The sequence below is a fragment of the Tachypleus tridentatus genome, chromosome 6 (assembly GCF_004210375.1).
Source record: "Tachypleus tridentatus isolate NWPU-2018 chromosome 6, ASM421037v1, whole genome shotgun sequence".
NCBI lineage: Eukaryota > Metazoa > Arthropoda > Merostomata > Xiphosura > Limulidae > Tachypleus > Tachypleus tridentatus.
Genome location: NC_134830.1, coordinates 110,859,538 through 110,872,838, shown reverse-complemented (window position 1 = coordinate 110,872,838; position 13,301 = coordinate 110,859,538). Strand labels below are relative to the sequence as shown.

At 36.3% G+C, this 13,301-nt stretch overlaps 1 protein-coding gene across 17 annotated transcripts in view; it reads right to left on the bottom strand.

The window, feature by feature from the left end:
• The window catches only part of LOC143253296 (plexin-B-like), a 244,236-nt gene that overhangs the window by 31,388 nt on the left and 199,547 nt on the right, over positions 1–13,301 (bottom strand). For all 17 annotated transcript variants that reach the window (XM_076506928.1, XM_076506931.1, XM_076506926.1 and 14 more), the window contains 5 exons: positions 12,702–12,810; positions 12,163–12,291; positions 10,910–11,002; positions 9,161–9,245; positions 2,761–2,933 (listed from right to left, as the gene is read on the bottom strand). In XM_076506928.1, coding sequence (XP_076363043.1) covers positions 2,761–2,933; positions 9,161–9,245; positions 10,910–11,002; positions 12,163–12,291; positions 12,702–12,810 — 589 coding nt within the window. The remainder of the gene's footprint in view (positions 1–2,760; positions 2,934–9,160; positions 9,246–10,909; positions 11,003–12,162; positions 12,292–12,701; positions 12,811–13,301) is intronic.

Genomic DNA, 13,301 nt, shown 5'->3' with positions numbered 1-13,301 from the left:
CATTTAATATAAAAATTATTGATTATTCACATCACCTGACATTACTGATTTAGTCACAGTCCATGATAAAAGAGAGTAAATACAACATACAATATACAGGGGTAATGACAAGCACTCTTTGTGGTAAGAGAGGTTATACAAGTTTAATATGCAAATTTATAGTTTTAACATGAACATCACCTTGCATTCTGACTAATTAGAATCCAAGTCAGACTGATGTCATGAATTCAAAGATATATATCAAATACAAATACTTTAGTTACATTTCCAGTTATTTTGTGAACATCAGATTTTATATTTTAGTAAACACTTGCCACATTCTGTGTAGATACATTTAGTAAATTTGGAATTATAATCAACATTCTGTCTCCAGCCTCACATACATTTAGTTAAAATAGTATATCAGCAATATGCAAAAACATATATATCCTAATCCTTATAAGGTGCTGGATAAAAACATTTGCAAGAAAATGCAAAAATGGTTTGTACTCAAAGGGTGAACTAAACTTGTTTTCCAATCTACTTTTATATCAATCAGCACCAAGCACATACCATCACTTAAAACTAAAAATATCAAGAAAACACTTAGGTCGATATCAGAATAAGCTCTTAACATTTAATGACCACTGACTAATTTTTAATGGATTCATAAAAAAAACAAATAAACATTTCTTTTACAACATCTATCATATCATATAAAGACTAGTTTATAAAATACATCTATGAATTCTTTCATAATAGTCGATATTTTATAATCCCATAAGAATTAGATACTAAACTGTAATGAAAAGTATGTGATTTTAACTAGAGTTACGAGAAGAAGAAGAAAAAAAAACAGTATAATAGAACAAGGTTTTACCTAATGAAAAATTTTTGTGCATACACACTGCTAGCCACAATCTTAAGGCCAATGAACATAAAAAGAAAATATGCATTTTGCATTGTCAGACCCAACCACTTATTTGAGTAGAGCTTTGAAAGATGAAAATAAGAAAAAGGAAAATAAAAATGAAAAACTTTTTTTAGCATTTAATACGGAAAATGTGAGCACTATGAAATTCGCCAAAATACTAGCTGGTCAAAAGTTTAAGACCATACTGAAATGAAGTGTTAATCGGTAAACACGTAATGAAATTTAGCCATTTGTGTTCAAGCATTAGCATTGTCAACATTTTCCACTGACATTTTCTATGTTACATTGGGTAAAAACATGGCAAAGGCTAAAACGTTGACAGAGTTTGAATGTGCCAAAATTGTTGAGCTGTAAAAGCAAGGTCTTTCTCAACGTGCCATCGCTGGTGAGATTGGGCATAGTAAAACTACTGTTGCAAGTTTCTTAAAAGACCCTGAGGGATAAGGAACAAGAATTTCAAGTGGTCGGCCAAAGAAAATTTTTCTGGCGTTGAGCAGGAGGATTTGACAGGTTGTCCAGCAAGACACCAGCCAATCGTCAAACCAGATTAAGGCCCTTAGGGATGCAGAATGCAGCTCAAGAACAATAAGACGGCATCTACGAGAGAAAGGCTTTAAAAGCATTAAACGTCTTCAAAGATCATGCCTCCTTCCACATCACGAAACAGCTCAGTTAATCTTTGCTGAGAAGTACCAAACATGGGACATAGAAAAGTGGACAAAGGTTTTGTTCTCTGATGAGAAAATATTTAACCTGAATGGCCAGATGTCTTCCAACATTGCTGGCACGATAAGGATATACCACCAGAGACATTTTCTACATGACACAGTGGAGGAGGTTCCATCATGAACTGGGGTGCTTTCTCCTTCCATGGAACAATGGAGCTTCAGGTTATATAGGGGCGTCAAACAGCAGCTGGCTACATTGGCAAGTTGGAGAGAGCATTGTTATTGACTAAATGCCCTCGCTTGTGTAGAAATGACTGGATCTTTGCTTGCAGGACAAAGAACGTTTTTATGGCGAATAACGTGATTTTTTTGACCATCCAGCATGTTCGCCCAAACTGAACCCCATTGAAAATATTTGGGGGTGGATGGCAAGAGAAGTCTATAGAAATGGACGGCAATTCCAAACAGTGCATGATCTTTGTGAAGCTATCTTCACCACTTGGAATAACATTCCAGCCAGCCTTCTGCAAATGCCTATATTGACCATGCCAAAGCGAATGTTTGAAGTTATTTGCAGTGATGACCATGCAACTCACTACTGAGACTGCTTGTTGGGCATTTCCTACCTTGTTTAGGACTTCTTTTTGGTATGGCTATAAACTTTTGACCAGCTAGTATTTAGGCTAATTTCATAGTGTTCACATTTTTCCTATTAAATGCTAAAAAGTTTTTTTTTAATTTTTTTTTCCCTTTTCTTATTTTCGTCTTTCAAAGCTCTACCCAAATAAATGGTTGAGTCTAACAACGCAAAATGCATTTTTCTTTATGTTCATTGGCCTTAAGATTTTGGCCAGCAGTGTATTAACACTTTATCATGATGGTTAGAACAATATTTTTCTACTCACTACATGGTTTTATTAATCTCTAAGTTTAAATCCAAATTTTGACTGAGTTTGACAGTGAGTGATTGCTATCAGCATAAGATCAAACAAACATCTGAAATTATAACTGAAACAGCAGGTTGGCAATTGTGCAGCAATCTTGTCAGTCACATTAATATGTACTGTAGAACTAGTTAATTAATATAAGCAGAAAAATTTATCTTTCATATTGAATAAAACAATATCCTTAAATACACTACTGAAATACCTAAATAAAAGAAAAAAAACATAGATTCACCCAGTCTATACGAGGTGGTGGACAGGTCAATGCTGCAGCTTCAAGACAAGAATCACTGTAATGGCACTTGCTATAACACCAGGCACATCGAAACTTTGGGTCCCTTGTCAGACAGAGGGAACAATCTGCTTGTCCTCCGTGGCTCCCCAAAAGTTGACACTTGTATAGTGTAACTAATAAATCAGTTAGAAATATGCATTAATTAATTAGTGAGAGAAACAAACATTGATTTGCTTGTTAAAGTGGAATGAAAACACCTTGTTTGCCAATTACTAAAATTTTAAGAAAAAAACCAAAAAGAACAAGTGAAATACTTTGACTGGAGAAATTCTGAAAATATTGGTTGGTTGGTTGGTTGGTTTAGTGTTTTATGGCACCAAGCAGCTAGGCTATCTCAACCAAACATCCAGTAAAAAGTTAAAAGTAAATTTAGTAAAATTCATAAAAAGAAATTAAGGTAAAACAAAACAAAGTTTAAAATAACATAAATAGCATAAAACAATATTTACATCTAGTCTGCTACGTTAAGAAAAAAACTACAGTAATTCAAGTTGTAAAAGACTTTCTGTAGCATAACTGTAATTATCATAACTCACCAGGAGGACTAACAGGTAAATACAAAAACCACCGTCAGTTACCTGAAGTTGGCCTTTCCAGTCTTGGTTCCGAGTTATTTGATATTACGGCCATTTTCAAAAAGGAAAGTAATAAAAAGGTTTTAAAAGACGTGTAGCAAAATTATAATAACTCACCAGGATGACTATCTGTAGTTCACATGGATAGTTCAAGCAGGAGCGTTAGTCACCTGAAGTTGGTCTTTCCAGTCCTGGTTTCGAGTTATTTAATGTTACGGTCAGTTTCTAATTTCAAATCGAACTAGATGAACTGCGATTTTTTAAAAGGGAGTCATATTAAAAAGGTGTAATGTATAAATTAGAAAACTTAAATGGCATTAAAATGGTGTCGGCGAGCCTGTTCCAACGAATACCAACGTGGCCCGGTATTCAGAAAAACTGGATAGAAGTAGATGTTAAAGAGAAATGGGGCAGTCGGTTTCGAATATTGGCGAGAACACGGTGTAAACCAACGTGAAATGATTCCAGGGCCAGTAGAAAACTAAGTGAGTTAGTATAAATAGTGCAGTTTGAGTACTGCTTAGCTTCTATGTGATCCAGGGCAAGAGAAATGGGGTACAGTTCAGCAGTGAACACAGAAGCTGTAGAGGGGATTCTGCGCACAACCACCAAACCACATCAAACCATGGCAGAGCCCACACAGTCACCTGATTTTGAACCATCTGTATAAATAGGAATGGAAGGATGCTTCGAAAGATGTTCAGCAAATAAGAGACAATATTTCCAATCATGAGTGTTTACTTTGCTCAGATGACTTAAAGATATGTCACAACTGAGAGACTGTAAGAAGCCATGGTGGGATGGGCTGGCCAGTGGATACAGCAATGTTATCCAAGGACAGACCAAATTGTGCCTGGATATGAGGGCCAAAAGGAGCAACGGCAGACTGTCTGTTATGAAAACATATGGCCCACTGAGGAAAGAAAACACAACCCCAGGTGGGATGCTTTGGTAATGAACAAATTTTCGAAGCATATTGTAAAGGCAGTTGCAAACAGCAGAGGTGCAAAGAAGGTTCATGAGACTATGTATAAGCTCTGAACTGGGGAAGTGTGGAAAACTCCAGTGCAGAGCTGAAGTCCTTGATGATGAATAGGGTATATCATCTTTAAGGCCAATGGTCCAGCAGAGCCATACACTAGTGATCCATAGTGGAGTTTCGATCAAATAAGAGCACGATATATCTTTAGCACAGAACGTCCATCAGCACTCCATATGGTGGAAGCAAGGACACAGAGGATGTTCAATGCTCTTGTACATTTGACCCATAGTTGCTTGATGTGTAATATAAAGGTCAGCTTATGGTCAAAGATAAGTCACAAGAACTTTCTCTCAGGGACCACAGGCAGCACAACTTCACCGATACAGAGTTCAGGATCAAAGTGAAAACCTGTTGGTGGCAAAAGTGCATACAAATGGTTTTAGAACGAGAGAAGTTAAAGCCGTATGCTGTGGTCCACTTCAGTAAATGATTGAGGCCAGTCTGTAGCTGCCGTTCGATATACCTCATGTTCGACGACTGACATGAGATGTGAAAGTGAGAGGGAGTTGTTCAGTGATGGCATTAATTTTTATACTGAGAAGTGTGACACTCAGAACACAGCCCTGAGAGACTCTAAGTTCCTGTAGAAAAGAATGGGAAAGTGTCAAACCCACACGAACTTGGAATCTCCTGTCCATTAAAAATGTTTTAATAAAAATGGGCAAATGGCCATGTAAACCATATATATGGAGATCTCGCAAAATGCCATACCTTCATGTTGTATCATAAGCCTTCTCAATATAAAAAAATATTGATACAAGATGTTGTTGATTGAGAGAGGCTTTTCTGATTGACATTTCAAGTCGAATTAGGTGGTCCATGGTGGAGCGCTGTCATCAAAATCTATACTGGGTGGGTGAGAGGAGGTTTTTTGATTCGAGGAACCAAACAAGACAAGCATTAACCATCCTCTCTAAGGTCTTAAAGAGACAGCTCATCAAAGCAATTGGATGGTAGTTTAAAGGAATCTTGGTATCCTTCCCAGGCTTAGAGAAAGGTAGGACACTAGCCTGGTGCCAGGCATCAGGAAAAACAATTTACTGCCAGATCCGGTTAAAAACAATAAGAAGAATAGCAAGAGAAGCAGGAGATAGATGGTGCAGCATGTCATAGTGTACATTATCAGGTCCAACCAATGTACTGCCAGAATAATGAAGGGCCAGTTTGACTTCCACCAGTGTAAAGGGATGATTATAGTCATAGAGACAATCAGCTCGAAAGGAAAGAGGTGATTGTTCTATTCGAGTTTTGATGGCTAAGAAGGTGAAAGAAGAAGCAGAAGTGCCAGATACTCAGCAAAAGCTTTCACCTAGAGTATCGACGATGCTATGGATATCAGCTACTTTCTGGCCATTAGAGAGCAAGATTGAGAGGGGGACAGAGTTATACTGCCCACTGACCTTTCGAATCTTGTCCCACATGACTTGGGAACTGGTGGTAGAAGGTATACTGGTTGTGAACTTAATCTAAGATTCCTTCTGGCTTTGATGTCTTACCCACCAAGCATGTGCACGGGCCTGCTGGAAAGCAATGTGGTTTGAGAGTGTGAGATATATATCTACGGAAAGTATCCCAGGCCCGTTTTTTGTGTCTTCCGTGCCATGAGGCAGACAGGGTTACACGATGGAGGAGGATATAGTGGAAAACGTCTTGAGGTTTTAGGAATACATTGAGCAGCTACTTGTATAATACAGTCAGTTACTGCTGCCACACAGTCATCTATTGATGGCTTACAGACGATGGCAGGATCAAGTTCTGCAAAAGCATTGAAAGAGAACCAGTTTGCCTGATCCAGGTTCCACTGGGGCATACGGGTCGGATGGCATCGACCACAGCCAGTCTCTCTCAAGATTATTGGAAAATGATAACTGCCTCGTAGATTATTGTCAACCCTCCATGGAATATGGTAGAATAATGAATGGGAGCAAATTGAGAGATCAATAGCAGTAAAGGACTGACTAGGTGCATGTAAATAAGTAGAAGAACCAGCATTGAAAAGAGAAAGATTGTGATCAGAGAGCATACGCTTTACAGAGCGACCCCTCCTATCAATATCAGCACTTCCCCAGAGGGGATAATGTCCATTAAAGTCCCGTAAGATAAAAAAGGGAGACAGCAACTATTCAATGAGAGCATCAAGGTCTGATTAATCATATGTTTCTATAGGTGACAGGTATGGAGAACAAACAGTGATGATATGACCCAAGGAAACACGGATAGCTACGGCCTCCAAGGGTGTGTCGAGTAGCAAATACACATGCTGATCAACCAACAGTGCCACCCCTCCATGCACTCGTCCATCACACAGCCTGTCATTTCAGAACAAGGAAAACTGCCGAAAGGTGACTGTAAAGGTTTCCTGTAAGAAAAGACATACAGGATGGTAGGAAGCAATCCGTGTTTTGATGTCATCCAGATTAAAACGTAAACCTCGACAGTTTCATTGTATCAGAGTAAACATTTTTATTTACGTGTAGGTGAATTGGGTGGAGAGCCCTTCTGTTTATGACCACGTCTTTTTTCCTTACTGTCCTTATTTGAGGGAGGTCTATCGACCTCCATGGATCCTGCCCTGGGTGAATTGAGCAGGTCTTTGCTGTTGGAAGGGGATTTCAATGATTGAGGACGTGAATGAATGATTGTTTTGCATCTTGGGGTGGGAAAAAAAAGATGTATCCGAGGAAATGCCTGTACCTGGAGTCAAAGGATGTAGAACTTGGGGTTTGTTGGAATGTATGTAAAGGACAGAGATAGGTGTTGAAGTTGACTCATCAACTTTTCTAAACATGGAGGTCAAAAGACTTTTCATTTGTTTATAGAATGAATCTTTTGGAGGCACGGAGAGATCTGTCTGCACACCCACTGTAGTTGTGGAATGAAGTGCAGCAGCATACGTCCGAGATGAGGTGGTGAACAGCAATTTTTGAACCTCAGGATAAGTAATGTTATGAATCATTTTCAAACGCTGCACCTCTTTTTCTTCCAACCATTTAGGGCAAGAACGAAAGTAGGATGGGTGAGAGCCATTGCAGTTGATGCAATGAGAGTCCATTTTACACTTGTAGGCATCATGGTTCTTGCCACTGCAACTAGCATACATCAAGGAACCACAACGTGACGTCTTTGAGTGACCGAACCACTGACGTTGAAAACATCAGAGGGGGTTTGGAATGTATAGCTGTACTCTGCAATTAAGGTAACCTCCATGATGGTGGCAGGTGGACGTGGTGATGTAAATGTCAGATGAGGATATTGGTCGGAATCGTAATTCCATCTTTGCGAGATGAGATATGCCTCACTGCAGAAACTCCTTGAGTGAAGAAATCAGTGAGAACCCCTGACTTGGGGTTGTTTTTCAAATTCCTCTCAACAACAACTCCTTGTGATGAATTCAAAGTAGCATGAGGTGTAACCTCAATAGGTATATCCCCAATTGCCTTTGAATGCAAGAGGAGTTCACTGTGTTGAGATATGGATGTTTCCACCAATATGTCACCAGATCAAAGCTTCTTTACTGACTTTGGAGAGCCGGCAAGTCCCTTTAGTCCCTTCTGAATGAAAAAGGGAAACATTTGCCATGAAGGTTTGTCTGAAAGTGAATACAATATAAGAAGATGAGGTAGAACAAGTGGTACAGATGGTGATGATTGCTGCTCAGAATCTTCAAGACATGGTTGTTTACCTATACTATTTTTTCCTATTTTATTAAGATTTTTAATTAGAGTATCCATAATAAAGGAAGGGAAATTTCGGTGCCCACTGACCCCACCCACCATGGAGCTAACGAGGAGACACACTACAATGTCAAACAAGGACACTGCAGCAATGCCAGGATGTCTTGAGCACTATACCCAAACACTAGCATCAGATACAATGTCCACAACACCTGTTGAGAACATCCAACACTGGTACTTGGTTGATCGTAGCCTGAATAAACCAGCCGAATGACCCAAGGGGGCAACCCCAAGGCCACCCGTCTACAGAAATTCAAGGCTAAAATGGTGTGTTAGGGTTGGACCCCTCAACTACCAGGATCCTCTCCTCCCCTTCGCGGGTTGCCACGCATGGCAAACACGTGGGTGGATGATTAGATTCCAGAGGAGGTAAACTGAAAGAACAGAACCTTCCCTGGAAGGCCCCCTCACCACGTACAGGAATCCACACCGAGGGGACTGAAAATATTACAGCAACTTATTACTACTAATAACCCAAATAACTGAGTTTCATTCTGTTTGTATGAAAAACTGATTTTGGGATCTACAAAAATTGAAGAAAAATCAAAAACATGTTTCCTACAAACAATAAAATAAGGTCTGTTCTCTTTAGACGTATCAGTGTTGTCCAACTTTGTGCTAGTAACTGCACACACTAGTGGTTGATGAAAAAAAAAACACTGCAGTTTTATTCAAGTTTATTGTATTAAACACCAGAATAATGCATTAAAATATAAGAAACATTGAGCAACCAGGCCTCAACAGTCAAAAGCACTAAAAGTAACCTCTATTTTCAGCTTAATTGTTCTTATTTTGCCTGGTAGTTGGCAAGACAGTTGGAACTTCCTCATGGGTTATCATCAGTTGGACAATCAGATGTACATTGTCAAAAATATACCAAAAACACAGTTATTTATGTACTTACAGTAAAATAAACTGATACACTTTGTTACAATGTAACATCCAGTGTCACAAAATTCAAGGACAACAAGAAAATTAGGAATGGTTACCTATTATTTGGTCTATAAAGGAGTTGCCATGCCAGAAAACTGTTAAGGTTGCATTTAGTTGCCTAATCTCCTCCTGATACCTATACTACATAAAAACATTACCTATCAGTAAGTAAAAACTGAAACACAGATTAAAGAACAGATGTTATCATGTAACTTTTATAATTAACAAAACAAATATATTAAAAAGAAACAGGTATAATCAAAAAGTTGTTAGTGTACATATTAATGTGTATATACATACATGATTTGATAAAACTGAAGTAAATATCCTCATTTTAAAATAGACGAAAACTCTTGAATGTAATATTAAACATACTGGTAGCTGTTCATTCATAAACTTCTGCATAAAAGCTTTACAACTTACAGTTTACACTTTCTTTTTCTTTGTAGTTTTTATAGAGCCATCTCCAGTGCTTTACAATGATAAGCCTAAGTGTTGTGAGCAACACTCAACTGACACTGTATTACTCACCTTTTGGCACTGTCAGCAACAATTCACATTAAAAAGGACACTGTTAGTATTACAGTGTATAACATTCAAAACAATTGTCTTACAAATAGTTGTAAACTTGTAAAGGTACAGAATAATGTGAATACACTAACCAACTAATGTTACAATACAATTTGTCTTCTTCCTTTTATCCTGGTATTATTTTAAAAACAGTTAAAATTCTAATTATCTTTGCCCTTTATGGAGATATTAAGAGATGTTAGGGAGAGTAGAAATTATAGATCTAGTTTCTAGACTAAGAAGTTTATAATTTTCCTGTACCTTAACACAACTTGATTCTTTTCATTCTTCCATCTGACAGAATATTCCTTATTATTTAAGGGAGGTGGTTTAATGCGATAAAAACTTTATGGATGGATAATATAGCTCTTAACTTAAAATATGTGAAGGTTGGATTTTCATTATGAATTTGTGTGGGTAACATAATTACTTTGAGTAAAAATGGAGGTTCGCTCTTTGACTGTTATATCTGTATTATTAAGAAGCAAGTATCATGTCCACAACTAACTACAGACAGTGAGTGCATAGATGGGATCAGAATACTGTGGGTTAAAACACCTGTGTCTTATCCCTAAAATTTATTATTAGTTGCAAGTGTCTTGGCATTACATCCATGTTCTTTTTAGCTGATAAATAAGGAGAAAGATATTCCATCACTATTTAGATGCTGCTATTTATTATGTAGTTACTTGCAATAAAATTATCCCTTTTATTTTTATAATTGTTTTTATTTTTGTTTGTATTGCCAAAGCATGGTTTTCTTATTAGTGTGTGTGTGTGTGTGTGTGTGTGTGTGTGTGTGTGTGTGTGTGTGTGTGTGTGTGTGTGTATTTTACTTGAAGAAAATTCATGAATGCTTTTCAAGCTATATGTAAGGCATAACAGTATCAAATAATATAAAAGAGTATGTATTAGTTTATGTAAATTTAATCTTTACAGTTAAATGTCTTTTAATTGATAGAATAACTCTTTTAAGCCTTTATTATCCATGAAAGGAATTTTTCCATTACCATAACTGGCATAAATGTATGGGTGAAAATGATAAAGGGTTAAAATTTATCCTACCAAGCTGAAAATGAAAGAAAACTACATCTAAACTATGCTCAATAACTTTCATTAAAAATATCTTAATACATGTAATTATCCATTAGGTACTTAACATAAAACATTTATACACTGATAATTCTCTTCTCTATTTAAGCCCAAGATACATGAGAATATCAAATTTTTCTTACTTCTGTTTCAGCACAAATTATTTTGTTGCCATAGACTCTTGCTAGAACACGTTCTTTGGCTCCTTCTATTTCCACAACACACTGGAAGTTGTCCTTAAAATACACAAATCAAACCTATAATACCAGTTTGGTTTGATTCTAAATTCTAGCTACCTACACTGTATTAAACATAGAATTATTGAAAGGATTTATACAGACTCCATTGGCTTTTTCAACATATTGTTCTAGACAATTTACACATCATGTTGCTCATAGACCCTCAACTTGGTTGGTCACCGTGTCACTTAATAAGCTGCGAGGCATAAAAATTAAATGAGAACAAAAATACTATCAATATTACAAAAACATTAACTAATTATCACTGGGGTCTCCCATATATTTTATAGAGAAAGTTAGCAATTTCATGCAATTTGTTTGGTCAGTTATTTAACTCTTTTTATTGCATATTTTCAGGCTGATTCTCAAAAAATAAACTATCCATCAAAAATAACTGATTGACCTTCAATGCGACCTTCATTTTTGAATTTCATTCACCAAACTCTTAAAAGTTGTCCTTTAAGGGACACACATCAAATCTGATTGCAATAATATGAAAACTTTTGAGTTATATTTTTTTTACATATACACAGAGGAGTGAAAACAATATCCATGCCCAAAGACTTTGAGCAGAGGTAATAAAAAGCAGGAAATGGAAGAATCTCAGTTCCACATAGAAGCACTAGCACAAAAGTTTACTTTTTAATTTGACGTGTTCTTACATCATAAATACCTTCATCATTGTGTCACCACTGTGATTCTTTGTTTGTTTGTGTGTGCATGCTTATCAGCAAGAGTTCTCAAAAATGTCTAAATGGAATTGGATGAAAGTTGGTATGTACATTTGGATTATGCACCAACTTAGAAGCAATTAGTTGTTGGAAGGTCAAGGTCACAGCATCACAAAATACAAAAACAAATCCATATCTGCTAACATAGGGATCAGTTGTTTTTTGTTTACACTATTTTCACTTTGTAACTCAATCAAAAGTGATCAGTTTTATGAAATTTGGTGGACATGTGTATAATGTTATTCCTCAACGTTCTGACAAAAATGATCCATGTCCATTGATAACAATGGATGTACTCTTACATGTTTGTACTTTTTGAGAGCTAAACATAATGTAGCAGAGGTATGAGCTCTACTGAGCGACTCTAGTTGTCAAATAAGACCACTTTGTTTACACCAAAGATTAAAAAAAAAAAAAAGCACTAACCAGTGAACTGGGAAGATTTTTGGCATCTAGTACTATTTCTTTCCTTACACCATTAGGAAGAAGAATATCTTCAGTTGTGACAAAACTAGGACAGTATCGTCTTCCTTTGATTAATGAGTTTTGTGGACTCTGTAGAAAACAGACATTTGAATTGGTCACTTAAAACCACTCAGAGTTCTCCAGGCATAAGAGGCACGACACAGATAGACAATATAGTTATGACACTTATACAACAGTTGTTTTTAGGACAAAATTTAGCTATTAGGCCTACAATTAATATCATATAATACAGCACTTTGCAGTATTTAAAAATAGAATAAAACAATTCTTATTACTTAAAGTACAAATGCATAGATAATTAACTCCAAAGTGATAAATAAGAAATAAAATGTGCATACTACAGGACAATAAATGGACCAATTCCACAAAATAAATTAATATTTATAATGCAATATTAAATACACAAATTCAAACAGCAGAAAGTTCTCACTAATTACAGTAACTATACATTAATAAGTGGCATATCACAGAGTACATACATTTTCTCCAGTGATTATGGTCCGTAGACAAGAACTGGTATTGTGCATGCAACGATTTTCATGGAGACACCAGCTACAAGCCCAAGAGCTGGTCACACAAGTGGAGCACCTAATTCAAAAAAACGTGTAATAAAATTCGGTGTTTAGTACCATACCATTTGTTCAAAGAGAAGTATTTTAGGATATATGGAATATTTACATTCTTGTTCAGTCTTTGCACATTATACTTTGAAGGTCTATTTGTACAGAAATTGAAAAATGCACTAAATTATTATGTTACTTTTAAATTGTTAGACTACATGTGACTTCATTAATAAATTTCAAAATTTATTTATTTTTAAAATTATTAAGCAAATCAGACAGAAATAAACACTACAACAAAGTTATACAATGCAACTAATAAAAATTAATCTATCACTGTCACAATGAACACTATATATATAGTTAAGTGCAAAATGGCAATTAAAATGCACTGCCATTAACGTTTGTATCAATTTACTATTCTGTTACATAAATTTTTCAATTTACCTTTGTATATCTGTAGAAGGCACAGCTGTACAGTCTTACTTATCAATTGAATCACACCACAATAAGAGTATA